Source organism: Notechis scutatus, chromosome 1 (genome assembly GCF_049901735.1).
Source record: "Notechis scutatus isolate UNSWTSFEM ecotype Mainland chromosome 1, rNotScu1.2, whole genome shotgun sequence".
NCBI lineage: Eukaryota > Metazoa > Chordata > Lepidosauria > Squamata > Elapidae > Notechis > Notechis scutatus.
In genome coordinates, this window is record NC_142009.1 from 77465350 (window position 1) to 77487276 (window position 21927).

Genomic DNA, 21927 nt, shown 5'->3' on the forward strand with positions numbered 1-21927 from the left:
ACCAGAGGTCTCCAAACTTGGTAACTTTTAGACTTGTGGACTTCAACTCCCAGAATTCCTGAGCTAACATGACTGGAGGAGGAATTCTGGGAGTTGAAGTCCACAAGTCTTAAAGTTGCCAAGTTTGGGGACCCCCGATGTAGATTCTCAGTCATCCAGGTCATAGTTGTCTCAAAAGTGCTTTTTCAAAAAGCCACTGGCCACTCTTGTTTTTCTTCACAGACATTTCGCTTCTCATTCATCTGAACAAGCTTCTTGGATGAGAAAAAGAAAAAGCAGAAAGTCCAGTTGCCTGTTGAAAAAAAGCACCTTTGGGATAAATGACCGTCATAAAACCTGTATAAACAAAATTGTACAATGTACCTCACCATCAGCTCAAGGCACAAAGCTTGAAAAACATTAGGCGGAAGAGATCATTTGAAATCCATATAGGTTAACTTTGCCTACAACATGTGCAAAGTTAACTAGAGAGTTTCCACAATCACTGCCTGGGCCAGCTGTCTGGCAGTTTTACATACATGAGCTGCCATCGTGGTTAAGCTTTGGACTTAGTGTGAGGGAGATTCATACCTTTGTTTGAAACTGTGCCCACCTGCCCAGAAGAAAAGCCAAAGGTAAGCTGAGACTGATTATGAATATCTTGGGGGGAAAAGAAAGGATAACAGATAGCAATTTCACTAATTGGCTTTCTACTAAATTGGGATTTAGTGAAGCTGAAGCAACCATTTTGAGAACAGAAAAGTTCTCACTGGCAGCAATTTTCTCTGATTACTATTTTGCACATTATTTCACACTATGGTATTCTACTGTTTTTAATCTTGTAGTCAAATGTATCTCAATTATGGGCCCAAATGTGATAGCAATACCACTTAGACATATATACCGCTTCACAGTGCTTTACAGCCCTCTCTAAGCAGTTTACAGAGTCAGCATATTGCCCCCAACAATCTGAGTCCTTATTTTACCAACCTTGGAAGGATGGAAGGCTGAGTCAACCTTGAGCCAATGAGAATCGAACTGCCGAACTGTTGGCAGCCAGCAGTCAGCAGAAGTAGCCTGCAGTATTGCATTCTAACCACTGCGCCACCACAGTTCTTGCAAGAGCCCTAAAGTTGGAAAACTGTCTCCTGAATGCTATAAAGATTTCCAAACACATGAGTCATATTTGCTTATTACTCCTTTTTGTATCTTTGTCCTAATGTAGGAGGATCTGTACACATAGAAATACCAGAGTGGGGTTTGCATGTGCCTTTATAATCCTTCCCCATTTGGATATTCTTAAATTACATAAATTTTGGGAGAGGAAATAGAATAAATGTTTCCATGCAATCAAGAGGTTAAAAACCTGTTACAACACTAATAAGCCACAAACAGATATGGAATGGATAGATGTTAAGTTCATGTTTTCTGACAATGCTCAATGACATATGTTGTACAACAAGTTGTGCAACTCAAAGACACTCCCTGAGTACTCACTCATTGGTAAGAAGTGGAATATCATTCTTTCCTTCTTTATTTGTCATTATACCCCTTTTGATACCATTCAGCCTTCCAGAGTTGTCTTTGGCCAGAAGATCAAAAATGTCATTATTATACACTTCTACAACAGAAACCTCAACCCAATGGCTTCCTGATGACTTTTCTGAAAGAAGCCTGAAAGAAGAAAAAGGGCTTGAAAGATTGAATTTTTTTTTTAAAAAAAACTAAGTAAGTTATTCTTGTGATCCAGCAGATTATTACAGCTTGAATGGATACTAAAAGTCCATAATCTTTGATATTCGTTGCTTTTCTGAGATACTTGAGCTTTTCCAAAATGTGATTCAAACTATTTATTCACTACTTATTCTGTAATATGCTGTAGAGCTCTGCAGATTTAATGGAATGTGTGGATGATCTTGGGAAAGGAGAGGAAGTGATGCTAGATCCGTTTTCTGTTTCAGATAAAACAGATAGACCCCAGTGGCTTAGCAGTCAGATAGAAACTTAAGAAAGACCCTAATGGATCAAGCAGTTAAAAGTGGAGGTAGGAGGTCTATGCCTTCAGATCTGCAATATTTATATTATTGCACTATTATTATTGCACATATTGGCCCTCCCAGGTAGACTAGAGATATGACTAGATGAATGAATTTTATTTTATTGTAAGGTTACATTAACAAAATATTGCAAAATATCCTGTAATAATAATTATTAATGTATTTATTAACAAATGCATTGCCAATCTTCTATGTTAAGTTGTTGGAAGGTCAAAGGGTACTATAGATAGATGTATTTTATAGGTATTTTACATAGACATTCTATTTTTGACCCAAGAAGATACAGTGATAATTCAAAGTCTAGTGTACAATTATCATTTTATTTACAGTATATATCAGGCTGAACCAAAACAAGGTCTTCTTTGACTAGAAGGTTGCTTGAGCATGTCAATTCCCCACTCCCAAGAACTAGTAGAAGATCTCTTTGTATGAAACTAGAATTGAAATGTAACAACATATATCTAGCAATTCAAGGTGTTATATTCAATCTCGGGCATATAAGGTCTCAGAGTTTATGTACAAACTCTCAAGTCATATGTTGCAATAGCTTGCATAAAGAACTGCACAGTTTCAAGACTCCTGTTTAAATGATTGATTGCTTTGTCTTCCATAGGACAACTTGCAGTAAACATAGCCAGCAAAGTTTCTTCCACTGGCATATGTCCACATCCAACTCACCCTCCTCACATTTTCAGACTATCTGTGTACAAGTTCACTAGTTTCCTTGACAGATAGCAGTTTTCATTTGATCTCTCAATAATTCAAATGCTCAAGGGTATTTTGTAGAACATACAGTGCCTGATTCAGAAGTGGAAGGGGCACCCAGCTGCTTGTGCACATCTGCCATTATCCTTTATTAAAAGACTACCCCCCAAATTTCAAAGAACAATCTGATAATTGTAAAAAGAGGAAGCCTATTTGTACAGTAAATATACAAAGCCCTGATTGAAAATCACAAAGAATAATGGAGACAAGGCATCAATCACTGCAACAGAGACAGACTTGTACAGAAACACTGTAAATGAAAAGTGTAAATAATTCTGTACTGAAACTGCAACCATTTGCTGTCAGCTGATTTATTTTATCTTAAGTGTATTGATAAGTGTTAAATGCCCACTTGCATATTTTCTGAATGGGGGTTCGCAATTATTTAAACTATAGGCCACAGGAACTGTTCAAGTTCCACTCAAATGATTTGCTCTTTTCATGATTGATTGAGAAAAATAAGATCCAGTACAGTAAATGTATTAATGATGTCCATCTGTCATCGGGCTGATGATTACATCACAGCAACTTCCTCAGAAAGGCCTTTATGTTCTGTAACAATCTGCCAAACAACTCTGGAAACTTTCCACTCTTAGACCAATTGTAAAAAATCTATTACAATATCCTTTGAAGACATGGATTTTATTAAGCTTTTTAAAGAATGCATTGTTGGAATCCATGCCCCACCCTCCCCCGCAACTTCTTGTCTCCCTGATTGGAACTGCAACTTTGAGACTCTTACGGTAATAAGCAGATAATTTTTCTGAAAGAAAACTGAAATACAGACATGGATAGTCACGAACGTTCAATATAATCAATACCTGAATACTTCTTTGCTGGCTCTAGGAATGATTCCTAATTCTGTCTCATCTTCCATTGAGAAATGAAAACTTTTTTCAAGCTGAGGGCCCAACATTGTGTATGTTTTCCCGCTGCCAGTCTGCCCATAAGCCATAATACACACACTGAACCTGAAAAGTAGAGAGAGAAGGTGATTCTTATGATTTATTTATTTTTTATTTTAATTATAAGTATACAACACGTTGCAACCGTTCTAGCATTACAATTGTTATACATATATAAATTTTACTTCATCATTTACAATCTTCTTGCTTGATATATTGTTTACTATTCTAATCATCATAGGTACGTATATTTCTACCTTGCCTTCTTCTAGTCAACCACTGATAAAATTTATTCCACGTTTCATAGTATTTTTTTTTAATTCTAGAGTTAACCTGTCCAATTCTGCACAGGCCCATAATTGTCCTTATTATCTCTATTCTTAAACGCAAATTTTAAGTGGTCAAAACTAAACTTTGGAAGGAAGTTTTTCTAGTACTGGAATAATCAATGTAAAAACACCACGCCTGCCTGTCTCATTTACCCAGTTGAAAATTTCTATGAGTGAAGAAAGAAGTTTCTTCCTTCCTAGCAGGACGCTATAGAGTAGAAAAAATAGAAGGGGAGAAGCAAAATCAGATCACTGTTTTTAGGATATAATGCTTTCCCATTTCTTCCTTGGAGTTTGAATCTTGGATCCAACAGCTGGAACAGAGGCAAGAGACTGGGTTCCATTCACAGGCTGACCGCAATATGTCCAATTGTCAACAAACAAGATTTTGGGTGTGTGCACTAACATTCTTTCCATTTGTTAATTTCTTCCTCCAAAGCCTAAAAGTCTAAGCCCTGTTCACTTTGGTTGACAATGGCCACTTCGTTTATGTCTTATGGTGGACATTTTTTTATAAAATGGAATTGAGGCGCCAGAGCCCTCCCTCCCTCTTTCAAAAAAAAAAGGCTCCAGTTTCTGCTTTAGAGTATCACTGAGGACATTATTTTACTAACTTAATAAAAAAAAGAACTATAGTAAAGCCAGCATGATTCGTTCACAAGATCCCGTTTCCTGCTACACTGTGTAGCACAGAGCATGCACTTAAATCTGACTGTGATGCCTGGCTTAGAAACTTTTTTTAAGCTCCAATCTGAATGTACATTTCTTGCTTTAATACCATGGACTTGCCCTGCAAGCTTCCGCTAACACAGAGACAGTATTTTCAGGAACTCAACATTCCCCATATAGTGTCCCAGATGGACAGGCTTTATAATGAAGTCAGATACCTACCAGTAAGGGTTTCATAGTTATAAAGCACATTGATTCATGCTCTACTGGAGCAGTAAATTCTCTAAAATGTTACTGTGGCTTTCCAACCAGAACTAGGCTTAGAGTAATATAACTCTCAAGACTGTTATGATGAATCAATAAGTAAAACAGGATATATAGTGCAGAGAAAAAGGGAAATGAAAAATATGGCTATTTATATAAAAATTAGAAAAAGGGGTAGGATATAGCAAAGAATCTTCTGTGATCTCAGTGCAGTACTTCTGGGATGTAAGAAAGGTCCTTACATATTCAGTTAGAACAGGGGTGTCAAACTCAAGGCCCAGGGGCTGGATCCAGCCCGCAGGGTGCTTAGGTCTGGCCCGCAGGGCCGCCCTGTAAATAGGTAAGGACTAGCCCATGGTGCCTCTCCCAGCAAAAAAGGAGCTCAGGAAGCCCTCCCAAGCTCTGTTTTCGCTGGGAGAGGGTTGCAGGAGGCCAACGCAGCTGAAAACGGAGCATGGGAGTCTGTTTTCACTGGACGAGTGCTCAAGCCACTACAGGCGACCCCAACATGAGTGAAATCAAGCTGGCTATGCCCACCTGGCCATGTCTACCCTGGCCCCGAGGGCAAATACAACCCTGATGCAGCCCTCAATGAAATTGAGTTTGACACTCTGAATTAGAATTAGAAGATGTGTAATTGTACTATTTGAACCAGTAATTTTTTCTGTACTTATTTATGAGGTGCTTGAAGTAGAATGCAACCTTTAATCAAAAATATGGATTGAGCAATCACAATCCAATGCAAATAGATTTCAAATGGTAATAACTGTGGGGGGGAGGGAAACATGTTTCAAAGTAGGTACCATATTTTGAAACAGAAGCTGGTTGCAGTTGAGGACAAAGCTTCCCCAATCAGTATATTATGGTAATTGCAATTAGTAGAAAATGTGGTTATTTGTGCAGACAAACAACATTTGGGGAAGGAATCCTTTCTCTGTGATCTAGTGCCACTTAAAACAAACAAACTAGCAAAGATTGTAGGCATACTGCTGTGGCACACATATTATCATGTCTTTCTTTCCTTGAAATAGTTCTGAACTTATTTTTTTGCTTTCAATTTTACTTACCCATCCAGCAAAGAGGTTAGCAAAGGAGAAATATCTGCAAATACTGTCGTTTGTGAATCAGATGTGTTATAAACTCTGAGAAAAATAAAACAAGATTCGTTCAACCAATGATCACAGTAAGGAATAAGAACAAGAATAAAATTACTCAATGCAGTCTTTATGTTAGTTTAACAATACCAATTTTCCTCAGAAGCCCCTGAGTAAGGAAGAATTACGCCCACTCTGAAGCTATGTCAGACATCAGGAAATTAAAATAGAAGAACAGTAGAGCCACAATCATATTCCAACAATCAGATGGTAGTCATTTAAAATGTTCTGAGGAGTGCCAAGGCCGTAGGCCCTTGACAACTACAACCTATTTCTAGAGACAGTCTATGTTTTATGTTCATGGAAATGCCAAAAGAAAAGGAAGAAACTAGAGCCTTTGAGTACCACGCACCTTTGCTTCAAGACTAACAGGATCAAAGCATAAAAAAGAAATAATGAATAATGAATACAAAATGTCAAGTTAGCTCTAACTGTAAAAAAGAGGGGGGGGGAGAGAAAAAGAGAATATTAACAGTGCGTAGACATGTAACTGAAGAGATAAATATGGCCTTAGGTGGGAACACTGTGACCATACCCATAAAGAGGTTAAAAATAGATACAGAGACGGTCTGTCGAGTAACTTGGCGTTGAGCACCATAGGGAATCATGAATTAAAAAGAGTATTTTTGACATATAGAAGCCAATGTGATGGATGGTGGGGATAATATCATCAAAGCCCCCAGTCCAACAATTAGAATTACTGGCATGATTTTATGGCAACTCTAGCATCAAACATGATAAGGATAGTTACCAGAGCTAGATAAGTCTGACAAAGCTTTCTCCATCAAAGAAATCTAAAGGTGATGCATCAGCTGAAACTGCTAAAATGTTTTGTGCAAGAAGTTCATTTTAACCTCTCAAGATATTATTGGATCAATGAGCTTTAGTCAGATTGCAAACCTGTTCTTTTAGGACAAGGAAAACCATTTCTATTACCCCAAGGTTTGCATAGTATATTGATGGACACACACACACACACACACACACGCAGAGAGAGAGAGAGAGAGAGAGAGAGAGAGAGAGAATAAGAGTTAAGCTCTTTTTAATTTTTTCTCAATTATGTTTTGTTTCCAAATGTAGTACAGATAGTCCTCAACTTACAACCCTAATTGAGTGCAAAATTACGTTGTTAAGTGAAACATCTGTGAAGTGAATTTTGCCCCATTTTATGACCTTTCTTGCCACCACTGTTAAGTGAATCACTGCAGTTTGACAAGGTATTAATTAGATTGTTAAGTGAATCAGGCTTCCCCATTGACTTTGCTTGTCAGAAGATCTCAAAAGATGATCACATGACCCCAGGAACACTGCAACCATCATAAATATGAGTCAGTTGCAAAGCATCTGAATTTTGATCATGTGACTGTAGGGAAGCTCCTGCAATGGTCATAAGTGTGAAAAATAGATGGAAGCCAATATTTTCAGTTGTAACTTTGAAGGGTCACTAAATGAACGGTTGTACGTAGAAGACTACCTGTACCTGTTTGCTTTCTGTGTGGCTCTAGGAATCTGTTCAGGTGAACACACCATTCCCTGTATAGTTGCATTTGTTGTAACATTCATCATATGGACATACCACTGTACTGTGTAGAGCAGGGCTCTCCAAATTTGGCAACTTTAAGACCTGTGGACTTCAACTCCCAGAATTCTGGCTGAGGAATTCTAGGAGTTGAAGTCCACAAGTCTTAAAGTTGCCACGGTTGGAGACCCCTGGTGTAGAGGAACAGTTCACCTGAACGGGGGTGTCACTTGATCAGAAGCTTATTTTAGAGGTAACACAACTATGTATTTTTTTAAAAAAAAAAATTAATCTGATATTCTACAGCATTCAAAGAAATGGGAATAAAGCCATCTGCTTTTTCCATTTAGAGAGAGCTTGGAATTCTTATTCGTTCCAAATGTTAAGCCTGGATGATTAAAGGGGAAGTCCCCAAAGGAATCTTGGGATACTAACAGACTGTTATCAGTTCTCCCTGCAAATCCCATTTTCTTTCAAAGGAACAGTGCACACCAAAATTGCTCTTGAGACCACCCACCTTTCAAACTGGTATGTCTTGTTTATCAAAGCATGACCAGGACGGCTGCACTTCACTAAGATGGTTTCCTAGCCAAAAAAGAAAGGAAGGGTGGAAACAATTAGAATATGTATCATTAAGATCTAAATGGCAAAAAAAAAAGTATGTTTAAAGGTTTGCTACAAAGTCAGAATTTTAAGAACTTCCAAATGGTGGAAGCCACATTGCCATTTCCTGTCTCCGAAACATAGATTGGTAGGGTCTCAGCAGGGAGAGATGCGGAGGTGGGCTTGAGTTGCAGATTGAGCTGCCACACGCAGTTGTGTGAGGTTGACCTTCATCCTTCTCTGTATTTCTACCACAATTACACAATTACACAAGTTAGAGGGAAGACCATATGGTATAGCTGTACTTACATAGAAAGCTATGACTGAGGCCTGGGAAGATAAACTCCTGGCTACCCCCAGCCTGCCTCTTTATTCTGCTCTCAGCTCTTGGAGACCAGGAAGGTCTCTCATTTTTGAGGGAGACCGCAGAGCAGAGAAGTGCATTTGGTTAGGCCTCCAAAACTATCGTGTTGAAGGTTTTTTTTCAACATTTAAAAAAATATTAATAAATAGGAAACAACCTGAAAAAACATTGCCAGATTTGTGAACGAGCCAAACCAGAGGATGGAAAAGATTCTCGTTTTGAAAGGCAAGACATAAATAAAGAAAATATTACTGTATTTATTAATACAATTCATATGGCACCAGTGGTGTGTTTAAAAAAAATATTTCCTACCGTTTTGGAGCTTGCTTCGCTTCGCGCATGCATGCACAGTGCTCAAGCTATACCCTCTGAATCAAGGCTAGTGAGTTGTGCACGCGTGCCTATCATGCGCGCAGGCCAAACACACGAATCACACACACGCAGGGCTCCAAGATGGCCCTTCCGTGGTGAACTGTGCCATTTTTTACCTCAGCTGAGATACAGCAATCCACTCTGCCACAAGAATCAGCTGAGGTAATAAACAGCAGAATATAAAGAGAGGTGAGAGGTAAGAGAGGGACAGGTGGGCAAGGTAAGTCAAAATTTTCCCTACTAGTTCTCCGAACCAGTCAAAATTTTTCCTACTGGTCCGCCAGGACCAGTCAGAACTTCTGATGGCCATCCATCTCAATTTCATGACTCTGGGCAGCCTACAAGTATAAAGTATGCAAAAACAAGAAACTATTTTTTAAAAAAAAAAAATCATATCACTAGAATCAGCAGCTGTAGTACAAAATCCATCAAGAGCAATTAACAGAGCCATTGCATGGGCTCTACCACACATATGCATCACACGCAGGCCCCTCATTGGAGTCCTCGCTCTCCAAGACCTCAGCTGTCCGCACCTGCTGCCCACGAACAGCAACACAATCTTGATCATGTCACGTATTGTGACGTATCGCAATGTTTTTTGCCTGGGAAGAGCCGGGGTGGGCGTGGCCTGCACATGACTCATTCAGCCCGCAGGCCACCAGATTGACATGCCTGGTTTACAGAGTCAGCATACTGCTGCCAAAAATCTGGATCCTCATTTTACCGACCTTGGAAGGATGGAAGGCCGAGTTAACCTTGAGCTGGTGAGAATCAAACTGCTGACAGTTGGCCTGCAATACTGCACTCTAACCACTGTGCCACTGTGGCTCCTTATAACAGTTGCACTGTCCTGGGGTCATGTAATCACTATTTGTAACCTTCCCAGCTGGCTTCCAGCAAGCAAAGTCAATGGAGGAAGTCAGATTCACTTAATAGCTGCAATACTTGAAAAGAGAGTTGTAAAATTGGTCACATCTCACTTAGCTGTCTTGCTTAGCAACAGAACCTTTGGGCTCAGTTGTGGTCATAAGTTGCCTGTAGTCTATAGTCAGAAAACACACCCATTATAGTTCCATATTCTGGGTCAAGTAGGTATATTGCCAACAGTTCCTCTTTGAACTGGGTTCAAATTCTGTTACAGTCAATTATACGGTAACCCTACATGCTTTAAAACCTGGGAAAGACTGTTGATTAAATTACTTATTTTAGCTCTCGCTAACAAAGCAGGAAGCCACATTGCAAAGCAAACAAAAACAAGAGAAAGGAATGGAAAGCCAAGCCAGACCTCTGCTCTTTTAAATTGATTAAATCAATATTTCATTTTGAATTAGTAAGGTAAGACATTGCCACAGCAATAGCACTCTCTCATTCCTTTTGAGAGCAGTTAGCCAAAATCATCCATAGGAAAATAAGATTTCTAAGGCTTTACAAGGATGAATGAGCTTCAGTGAAGCCCTGTGCTTTACTTTTCAATAAAAACCTAAACCATAGTTTAAACCTCTGGAATCGAAGTCTTGGTTTTCAAGCCAAAATACACAAGACCCTAGAAGAGAGGAAATCGCTTGGTCTTCTAGCAAATAAACAAAGTGGAAATGACTTTTAATTTTATTTACCACAGACTTTCAAAAATCTTTGGGCCTCCCCAGATTCAAAGTAATTTTGGCCAACTGTATTATTTCAAATCAGTCTCTGCTTGCAATTTTGGAGCGACTGAAAGCAGAAGAGCTGGCCAATTTACTGTTGAGATAAACCCTGCCTGCTTTCAACAGCAAATTAATCCCCATTGAAACTGTATAGTTTTGTGATATTTGAGCGTAGGCAATATCAGTTGGCAGAGGAGGGTTTTGGTTTTTTGAAGATGAAACCCTCCAATGCTCTTTGGGATTAGTGGGGTTTTTTTCCCAATCAAGAGTCAAATGATTTATACTCTGCTAATGCAGACATAAAACAATGCCAAAATATCAGATTTGGTTTAGTATTGCTAGCTTCTGACCCTTCTTGGAGAATCTCACGATTTTAAAGAAATGTGGGCTAGATACTGTGATCTAAATGCATTTAAGAGCTGAGCTCTATAAGCAACCTAGACCAAATCATAGGATTTTCTATTCATGCAGAATGATTAAAATGGGGAGAAAAAGGCCAACAGACAATTTTTGTCTAATCTTGGGCCCAATCAGGTAGCAGGTGTGAATAAGCCTGGAGTCAAATTTGGGTGACTGATAATGAAATAATAGGAGCGCATTGGAGGAGACTCAAGGGTGCAGAATTCTAAAAAGAAAGAATCTTATTAACAGCAACAAACTTGAGTTAGCCACTACTCTTCTGAGCCTATGGAGGGCTGAGTATGCTCTGAATTCTGAATGGAATTCAGTTAGAAACAGAGAAGAGGAGGAGGGGGGGAGGAAGAGGAGGAGGAGGAGGAAGAGGAGAGGAGGAGGAGGAGGAGGAGGAGGAGGAGGAGGAGGAGGAGGAGGAGGAGGAGGAGGAGGAGGAAGAAGAAGAAGAAGAAGAAGAAGAAGAAGAAGAAGAAGAAGAAGAAGAAGAAGAAGAAGAAGAAGAAGAAGAAGAAGAAGAAGAAGAAGAAGAAGAAGAAGAAGAAGAAGAAGAAGAAGAAGAAGAAGAAGAAGAAGAAGAAGAAGAAGAAGAAGAAGAAAGCACATGTTAAGAATGGTCTTGACTGGACAGTACAAGGAAAGAATACAGGACAAAATGTGGTTGCAAGTCTTATTAACCAATATGAGAACTTGATATTGCATGCTACTGGGAAAATCTGTACTTCACTTTAGGACCTAAAATTGTCGATATATCCACATAATGTGGGTAGATAGTTTATGTACCATCTTCCAAAGAATCTCTGACCATTGCTATGAAATGATAAGTGGAACAAATCACTTCAAAGACAATAGAATAACTGGCTTATGTTTCTGAATCATATTTCTGTACTTTGGGTTATTTCAAATGGATGAATGTTTTTTGAGATTTTTATAAAAGGAAGGGTAGTGTTATCATATTTTAAACATTGAAAATTAATATTTCAAGGGATCTGAAGGAAGGCATCAGTGAGCTGGGTGTTTTCCCCCTTTCCCACAAGATGTACAGACCGTTTCTGAATGTACCTGTATCACTTCTTTGGAGGGAAAGATGTGCAAATTCCTCTTTTGTACATTCTAGAATTAGACAGAGAGGTAAATGCAAGCCAGTTATTCTTCCCTTTTAGTTTTTTGGTCTGGTAGGCCAAAACAATCAGACTGCATGCTTTGTTTACAGAAGGTTCCTGGTTTGGTCCCTAGCATGTCGTCTTAAAAAAAAAGAACCAGCAACTTACGAGGCTAAAGTAATTCCATGGGAATTGCAATCACTAAGAATAATGACTGCACTAATGGCCAGTCTCAATAGATGTGCATAAATCTTCTGTTTATAAAGGGCATATTCCTGCATCCTTTTCAATACTCCCAGACAAGGAAAAGCTGGCTACGCTCTACATGAAATAGATTAGCTGAAGCATCTGTCTGAAGACTCCCAAACAGTAAAACCAGAATTAAAACTGCCCTCTTAGCATACGGCATTGAGCCTTTCAAATGTTATTTCTTGGTAACAGGATTAATTAATATTGGAATGCCATATGGATTTGCAGTTTGGCTCCCATCTGGGATTTAATGCCTCTGGGATTTAAACCAGGTTGCTTTGATGCTCTTGAAAGCAAGGCTTGGTAAACAGCCATGTTTCATTTTTGAGATAATACATTTGCCATGGCACAGCATCAGAGAAGCAAAGGGGAGTTGTTTAATGGGAAGCCTAAAGAGATGTCTTGATCATGAGATTATCTGTTAGTGATAGGATTCAGAGAAGTGATCTAGTGGCCAAAGGGCTACATCTGAGTTTTAAGCATTTTTTTTTTTTTTTTTTTTGCTTAGCTATGGAGGATTGAGAATGTAAAAACAGTTGAAAATACTCACATCATCTGTTGCACAGATCACGTTTTCTGAAATGCTTCTCTGCCTTTTAAAAGAAAGTGTATTTATTTTTAAATTAGAAAACTAACATTGAAGGTAGTGAAGTTGAAGATCAAATTACACGAGTGCCACAAAGAAGACATGTTTCACAACATCTATACTACTGGACAACATGTCCATCCTTTGCTTGTCCTTGCCACTCCTACATTCACCTCCTAGCTTGAACGATATACCATTTTTTTGTCAAATATTCTAAACCCTCATTTCTTCTGCTTGCCAATAAAAGGCATGTGAGGAATTGGAAGGAAGGATGGAGGCAGGATTGGATCAATCACTAGATCACGTGAAGTGTTAATACCACTTTATAATGCCTTGGTAAGGCCCCACTTGGAATACTGCATCCAGTTTTGGTTGCCACGATGTAAAAAAGATGTTGAGACTCTAGCAAGAGTGCAAAGAAGAGCAACAAAGATGATTAAGGGACTGGAGGTTAACATATATGAAGAATGGTTGCTGGAATTGTATATGTCTAGTCTGATGAAAGGAAGGACTAGGGGTGACATGATAGCAGTCTTCCAATATCTCAGGGGCTGCCACAAAGAAGAGGGAGTCAAGCTATTCTCCAAAGCACCTGAGGGCAGGATAAGAAGCAATGGGTGGAAAGTGACCAAGGAGAGAAACAACTTAGAACTAAGGAGAAACTTCCTGACAGTTAGAACATTTAATCAGTGGAGCACCTTGCCTCCAGAAGTTGTGAAATACTGGAAGTTTTTAAAAAGATGTTGGATAACCATTTGTCTGAAATGGTGGTAGGATTTCCTGCCTAGGCAGGGGGTTGGACTAGAAGACCTCCAAGGTCCTTTTCAACTCTGTTATTCTATTCTATGCTAGGCTAAGCAAACTCCAAAAATAAACTTGAGCTCTAACAGAGCATACTTCTCAAATATAGAAATTCTCAGACCGCTTCATGCCCATGTTCCTTCTTATACAAGAAGTGTTCCTTCTTTAACACCCGCTGCCATGACGAACATTGTGCCTCACTAATTGGCCATACTCTGAACAGGGAAAAATAGGGTGATATCTAAATTCCTCCTGTAGATAAATATAAAGACTTGCATCTTTTAAAACAAAATCTGAATTGGGTCAAAATAAATGAAATTACTCCAATTGAACAGGCAGCTTGTTAGAAGAATTTAATAGTGGCGTCAGAAGAGTTGTGAATTAGATTTGGGGCAGGGAGAAAAAAGGTTACAAAAATTTACTCTCACCATGATCACAATCAACATCTATTTTCCTCCTCCTATTTGTAACTTAAAAATAGGGAGCTCCAACCTCCGTACAGGTAGTCTTTGATTTACAGTTGGTCATTTAATGATTGCTCAAAGTTATGACAGATCTCCCCAGACCTTCTTATGACCTATTTTTGAAGTTATGACAGCTGCACACATCCCCACAGTTATATTATTGCATTTTAGACACTTTGGCAACTGGCTCATCTTTAAACCATTTGCAGCGTGCCATGGTTACATGACTGTGATGTGTGGTTATTGTTTATTTGCCAGTTTCTGGCAAAAAGTGTTCATTGGGAAAAATGGATGTGCTTAACCACTACCATGTTTGCTTAATGACTGCCACCAAAAAATGGGTCTGGCCATGTGATACTTCAACTTACAACCGCAATAAGTTATGATCATAATTACTGGCTCAATTATGGTCATACATTGAGGATTGCCTGCATTTAAAATTAAATGAAATATTGCCAGCACATTGGATATGCAGCAATGTGCAAATTCATGCTGCTTGTGCCAATGCTAGGAGATAAAGTTGGGGGGGGAAAGGCAACTTAGATTAGCAAGAGCCTCCTAATATTCTTTGATACAATAAAAAGCTTCAGCATTTGGGTATACATATTTGGAATATAGCAATAGCAGTTAGACTTATATACCGCTTTATAGTGCTTTACAGCCCCCTCTAAGCGCTTTACAGAATCAGCCTATTTCCCCCAACAATCTGAGTCCTCATTTTACTGACCTTGGAAGGATGGAAGGCTGAGTCAACCTAGAGTCTGGTGAGATTCAAACTGTCAAATTGCAGTCAGCCAGCAGTCAGCAGAAGTAGCCTGCAGTACTGCATTCTAACCACTGCGCCACCGCAGCTCTTCACTGATATCACTGCTTTTCCTGGTTTGGGTAATAGCTGTTGCTACATGAATGCAATCATTCCCTTTGGAGACTCAAAGGGTTGGCATCACACAACTTTTCCCCACAATGATAGTGATTGATGTAGGGACTGGTGTTTTTGGAGATAGTAACACAATGTTGTAATACAACAATACTGAAAGAAAGAGATGCTTGCATTCAATGTCATGAACACATGAAATTTCACATTGTGAAATTCTGCTTTTTCTTTCTTATATAGATACAGTGGAACTTACCTACTCCCTCTGATAACAACAGCAATAGCACTTCGATTTATATACCTATTCACAGTGCTTTACAGCCCTCTCAAACATCAGCCTATTGCCCCCAACAATCTGGGTCCTCATTTTACCGACTTCAGAAGGATGGAACTGAGCTGAGTCAAACTTGAGCCGGTCAGAATAGAACTGCTGGCAGTCAGGAGAGTTAGCCTACAATACTGCCTTCTAACCACTGTGCCAACATGGATCTTCATGATGTAATGGAAATCAAATTTGAGATGACTTTGTTAGCCTCCCCCTCCCCCCATTGTCAATCTTGGGGTATGGGATGGATTAACCCATGTTTCCTTTTTGGCATTTACATGATCCTTTGTTCGGACCTTGAACAAATTCAGATTGACCAGAATGTAATATAGAGACATTTCTACTTTTACCTTGGTTGATTGGAAGAGAAACCCAGAGGCACAAAACCATTCAGTCTTGTACCCCTCTCTACTGATGATCCTTGATTTATAACCATTCAAAGTTACGACAATGCTGAAAATAGCAACTTGTGACCAATGCTCACACTTAACAACCATTGCAGTGTCCCTGCAGTCATGTGATCAACGTTTGGGCACTTGGCAACCAGCATGTATTTATGACAGGTATAGTGTCTTAGAGTCACATGCTTGCCATTTGAAACCTTCCCAGTGATTACTCTAAGAAAATCAAAGGGGGATACTGGATTTGCTTAACAAATACATGACTTGCTTAATGACTTGTTGACTCACTTAATGAAAGGGAAGTAAAACTGGGCACAACTCGCTTAATGACTACATTACTTGGCAATGTAAGTTCTGGTCCCAGTTGTGGTTGTAAATCAAGGACTAACTATACTCTAAACCTAGTTGGCAATTTGAGAGCAAGGCAGGAATGCTTTACGAGTTGACATTCGGCATAATGTCAAAGCCAAGGACCAGCTAATTCTTGAGAATGAGTGGGAGGCAGTAAGCACTTTTGCCAAGCCCACTACTTCCACCTTCAGCTGTTGAATGCAGACAGAATTAAAACCAAAACAGGACCAGTGAGTAAAAACAGAGGAAATAAGAGAAGATACATGTGACGAACAAAAAATGAAAAATGAAGCAGCTAAGGAGAAACTAGACATCTCTGGCCCACCCCAAAAAAGTAAGTAGATCAGCCCTGGGAAATACTTAGAAGGGAAATTCCCAGGAAATCTCAGGGCTACAGGCTAGACTGGGAAGTTGACAAGCATCCTGGGGAAAGGCAGTGGCAAAGTATTGCAGAGTTATTGCCAAGAAAACTTCACAGAGATAGACATTCGTATAGAAATGAATGAATTCTTTATTATGGCCAAAACCCGGGAACATAAAGTAGCCCGTTGGAACAAAACATCCAGACCAATAAAACAGAGGAATATCAAAACGATAGAGGATCATATATTTCTACAAGATAGGGAGACAGATTACCAGTTTGGCTGATCTCCCCTCCTTCTGTGTTTGCACTCAACTTGCTGCCTATCTGTCTATTTGCTGGTAAACAGGCAAGAAAGAATTCATTAGGGAACCCTGGAAAGCTTCTTAAAAGGGCACAGGAAATTTATGGGCAGGCTCCTGTAAAACAAGATGTCCAAAGGCAGGTATGCTCCACCCTGAAATGTGACATGTTCATACAATCATCAAAAGTTCAGCTCAACTGAAAAGAGATTGATCCTTAACTGTAAATTAAAAAGTCTTCCACAGGATGCAGAACCTTGGAAACGAAATAATATTTCCATGCTTGTGAACGGTATATGCTTCGGTTGCTTAGATTTATAGTCTACCTGGCTTATTGTAGAAAATCTTTAATGCTTGGAGGTAAATCTCAAATTGTAGCTTTATAATATTAGTGTCGATCTTAATAAAAGTTTCAATGAAGGATGAAGACCTTTAAATTTCTTTGCCAGGAAAGCTATCTTTTCCACACTGACTAATTAATTTAATTACCTGTCTTCCATGACTGATTCTTCTGGAGCTGCATCAAATGGTAAGAATGGGCGGATTCTGCAATGCACTCTGATGTTGCCTCTTAGCTCCTAGGGTTGCAACACAGAAACCTAATTATCACTATTATTATTGATGGATAGCATGCAAATCCCACATGTCTTCCAGAAACACATTGCTGCCTAGATAATGTCCAAAATGGCAGAATATATAAGACCATCTCATGATCTGACATGAAACACATTTATTTTGGCAGTAAACCTCAGGAACGTGAGTAGAAGAGCAAGACTGTTTATTGTTAAGGATCCTCAATCCAGTCTGTTACTACAAACAGATAAGAAGAGAACTGCAAGCTTGGAGCAGAAGAAAATATTTTCCAGTTACATTATGTCATTATAAAGTTTGCAGCTTTTACAGGTTATTATTTGCAGAAAGCAAAATATGCCTTCAATTCAAACACAACTGCTATGAGGTACTTTTATACAAGTGGGGAAATGTGCACAAATCACAACATTTACTACCTTGGGAATCTCAATTTTGTTTTAGTCAAATCCTAGCTTTTGGATTATCGAAAGCCAAGCCTGGATGGCACCCCAAACTCATTTATAGGCTGTCCTAAAATACAAGTTAGTTTGCAGATTGTATAGGTAACACAGGTAGCCCTCAACTTATGACCACAATTGAGCCTAGAATTTCTGTTGCCGAGTGAAACATTTGTTAAGTGGGTTTTGCCCACTTTACCATTTTTCTTGCCACAGTAGTTAAGTGAATCGTTAATAGCAATAGCAGTTAGACTTATATACCACTTTATAGTGCTTTACAGCCCTCTCTAAGCGGTTTACAGAGTCAGCGTATTGCCCCCAACAATTTGGGTCCTCATTTTACCCACCTCGGAAGGATGGAAGGCTGAGTCAACCTTGAGCCTGGTAGGATTTGATCTGGCAAATTGCAGGCAGCTGGCTGTCAGCAGAAGTAGATTTCAATACTGCACTCTAACCACTGCGCCACCGAGGCTCTATTAAGTTAATAACCAGGGGTGGGATTCAACCGGTGTTACTACTGGTTCGGTGTAATGTTTTACGTGCATGGGTAAAAAAGCAATTAAGCTGTGCCGTCCAGACAGCTGAAAAGCGCTGTGCGCGGGTGCATAGCGTTTGGAAAGCCACTTTTTCCCTGCTTTTTCAACCTCAGCTGTGCTGCGCAAAGCAGCTGAGGTTGAAAAAGCAGGAAATAATGGACAGGTAAGAGCCCAGGCGGGTGGGTGGGCCAAACAGCAGCAAACACAGAACCGGTTCAGTGTCTTCTGCTGTTCAGAGCTACCGGTTCTATACAGCCAGGCAGAACTGGTAGCATCCCACCCGTTAATAACATTAACTTAATCTGTTAAGTTAGTAACATGGTTGTTAAATGAATCTGGCTTTCCCATTGACTTTGCTTGTCAGACAGTCGCAAAAGGGGATCATGTGACTCCAGGACACCACTACCGTCATAAACATGAGTCACTTGCCAAACCCCTGAATTTTGCTCATGTGATCATGGGGATGTTGTGATGGTCGTAAGTGTGAAAAACTGTTATAAGCCTTTTTTCCCCCGAGTGCTGAGATAACTTTGAACAGTTTACTAAGTGAACTGTTGTAGGTTGAGGACTTCCTGTAGTTTACTTCATTGTAATTTGTTGCGGGGGGGGAAATTATGATTGCTTTCTAAGGTTGAAGCCAGGATTTCACAACAGTGACAAAGCGTTCAGTGTGATGTCACAGGGCAAACCCAGTCCTTTTACACCAGGGGTGTCAAACTCAATTTCATTGAGGGCCGCATCAGGGTTGTTTTTGACCTTGGGGGGCAGGTGGGCATGGCCAGCTCGATGGCACTCATGTCAGGGACGCCTGTGGTGGCCCAAGGGCTCTGCCAGCGAAAACGGAGCTCGGGAGGCTGCGATGGCCTCCTGTAACCCTCTGCCAGTGAAAATGGAGCTCGGGTGGGACACATGCAGCCCTCCTGAGCTCCGTTTTTGTTGGCAGAGGCACCACAGCCCGGTCCTTCGCTGTTTCAGGGCAACCCTGCAGATCTAAGGGGGCGGGCCTGCGGGCCTTGAGTTTGACACCCCTGTTTGACACCCTTGTGTGCAATGTCACGACACAAGTACAAAAGAGGAAAAAAAACCTGCCTTGCTAGGTATATTTTGTAATTTGCCTCCTTCTGCTCCGGATGCTCAAGAAGATTAATGGGCAATGGGAAGTAATTGTTAATAAAGTAAAAGCGAACTCCAAAATAATTATACAGGCCTGTTCAGACATTGTCAACTTAATTATCAAGATACTTACAAGTAGGCTGTTATGCAATACTTTTCTTCTTTGTTTTTCTTTCCTATATCTCTCATTAATCTCATGCAAGGATTGTTCAAGTTCCAGTGTTTTAACCTGAAAGGCTGGATAGAAGTTTTCACAAATGTTCAATGAACTATTACATGTTTTCCTTGGTGAAATAGAGAAAGGAGGCTGAAATGATTACATGCAAAGTTCTACAGGCAATAAACAAAGACAAACAATGTATATTTCATAAAGCATGTAAAAGACTCGGTTGCACCTCTGGCTGAGTTTACACACAACGCTAAATTAGAATTTTTAACCAGGATTTCTTCAGCAAGCCTTAATGATTTGGCATGAACTATAATGCTAAGCTCTAATGTGGATTCATAACAGAGTAATTTTAAATGGAACAACCACATCACATCTGTACACAATGTATGTTGGACTTTGTTCATGAACTTCCAGAACAACTGGTTCCTATTGATGGGAATAAAACAGTAGATAAAATGGATCCTTATCTGATGTCGCAACATTAATGTTCTTGCAAGGTAGGTCATATTGTAAAGAGAATATTCCACCGCCATCCTTGTGCTCTGTGGAATTTCCCCCTCCCCCCCCCCGGTCATTTATTTTTGCACTAGCTCCACTGCTTTATCACTGAAATAAAAGGGTAACTATCTGCTTCTCCTTTTTCTTTGCTATTCTGACAAGTATCTGCTCCACAAATTCTGTATTAAATAAGGTCCTAGCATCAATAGAGCTTCTGTGGTACAACCTTCCCAAACCAAATGGTTTCCAATCACTTTGGTTGATAAAACAGCTTCGAGAATTCCCAGCCAACAGTTCAAAAGGTTTGTTGTAACCTGTCAGTGGCTCAGTCCTCTAAATATCTGCTTGATCCATTTTAATCAGTCTATGTCTCTTACTTTCCACGGTCTCCTTCTGTAATTGTAGCTTTTGGACAATGAGTAGAACCTGATGGAGAAAGCTCTCACTCTGATGGTGGATCTCCCTTGAAAACTGAAGGGCAGACAAACGGAGATTCTGCATGTCTTGTTGTAGTCTCTAGATCACAAACATAAAGAGCTAGTGTTATGTTAGGTTGTAGAAATTTAACGTCTATTTATGGATCTGGTTTTTCTTCTTCTTTTTCTCTTAGCAATAGCAATAACACCAACAATCTGGGTCCTCATTTTACCAACCTCAGAAGGATGGAAGGCTGAGTCAATCTTGAGCCAGTGAGAATTGAACTGCCAAACTGCAGGCAGCCGGCAGTCAACAGAAGTAGCCTGCAGTACCTCATTCTAACCACGGCACCACCATGGGTCTTACATATACTGTATGTACACAGTTTATGTAATGGTCTGCAGGAATAGCTTTGAGAGGAAGAAGGGAAAAGAGAACCAGCCAATGCACTGGTCAGATAAGAGAGATCCCAAGTCTGTAGAAGGAATGAGGACAGGGAAAGCATCTGAGAAGGAACCTTTTTGTTAGTTTGTGGAAAGTAAAGGCAAGATGGGGCGATATGTGCTTTCCGACATGGAATAATCTATTATTGTTAGTACTCATGATTTTGAGTTCTTGTCTAGACTAGCTGAAGTGACTGAGAATTTGAAACATGCTGAACTTTTCCAGTTCTAATAAACCTCTTTACCTGTATGGCTCTATGAAGCTGGATTACGATGGATTTTGCAGTTCCATGAAATTTCTTCGTATTATAATAATAAGCAAAATTATGTTCTGCTGAGCTGTTCCTAATTATTCCTTGATTCTGCTTTTAAGAAAAATAAATACCCGTTACTCTGAAGATAAGTAGTTTCCGCATTAGAAATTTCCAAAAACCCAGCAGTATAAAAAGGAGTAATAATAATCACTATAAAATTAACTGTTAAGCTTTCTGACTGTATTGTATCATACTGAGCTTGATTGAAGATTCAAAGCTTTTTCTCCAGACTCAAAAATGTCTTCTATGCCAATCTTGGCAATTTTAAGATTCGTGGACTTCAGCTCCCAGAATTCACAACCCCTTACAAGGTCTCTTCCAATTCTGTTATTAAATATTCTGTACATCTTAAACAGTTAACAAATCAAAGTATCAGACTAGAGCAAGGGTGGGCAAACTATGGCCCGCGGGCCACATCCGGCCCGTTGGTCTGTCCAATGCGGCCCGCCCCTGAAAAAAAATCGCTGCCATTGGTCTGTCCAATCCGGCCCGCCCCTGAAAAAAAACCGCTGGGCGTGGCTTATTGCCCTGTGCCGCGTGGCCCCCAAAGCTGCAAAA

At 39.8% G+C, this 21927-nt stretch overlaps 1 protein-coding gene across 1 annotated transcript in view; it reads right to left on the reverse strand.

Annotated features, from left to right (window-relative positions):
- KIF25 (kinesin family member 25) overlaps nucleotides 1–21418 on the reverse strand; it is a 37941-nt gene extending 16523 nt beyond the window's left edge. The window contains exons 1-9 of the mRNA XM_026675291.2: nucleotides 21301–21418; nucleotides 20573–20711; nucleotides 19662–19765; nucleotides 17341–17429; nucleotides 12937–12979; nucleotides 8159–8226; nucleotides 6036–6110; nucleotides 3623–3772; nucleotides 1477–1653 (exon numbers count right to left, since the gene is read on the reverse strand). Of these exons, the coding sequence (XP_026531076.2) occupies nucleotides 1477–1653; nucleotides 3623–3772; nucleotides 6036–6110; nucleotides 8159–8226; nucleotides 12937–12979; nucleotides 17341–17429; nucleotides 19662–19765; nucleotides 20573–20696 (830 nt within the window). The 5' untranslated portion in view covers nucleotides 20697–20711; nucleotides 21301–21418. The remainder of the gene's footprint in view (nucleotides 1–1476; nucleotides 1654–3622; nucleotides 3773–6035; nucleotides 6111–8158; nucleotides 8227–12936; nucleotides 12980–17340; nucleotides 17430–19661; nucleotides 19766–20572; nucleotides 20712–21300) is intronic.
- Nucleotides 21419–21927: the final 509 nt, after the last annotated feature.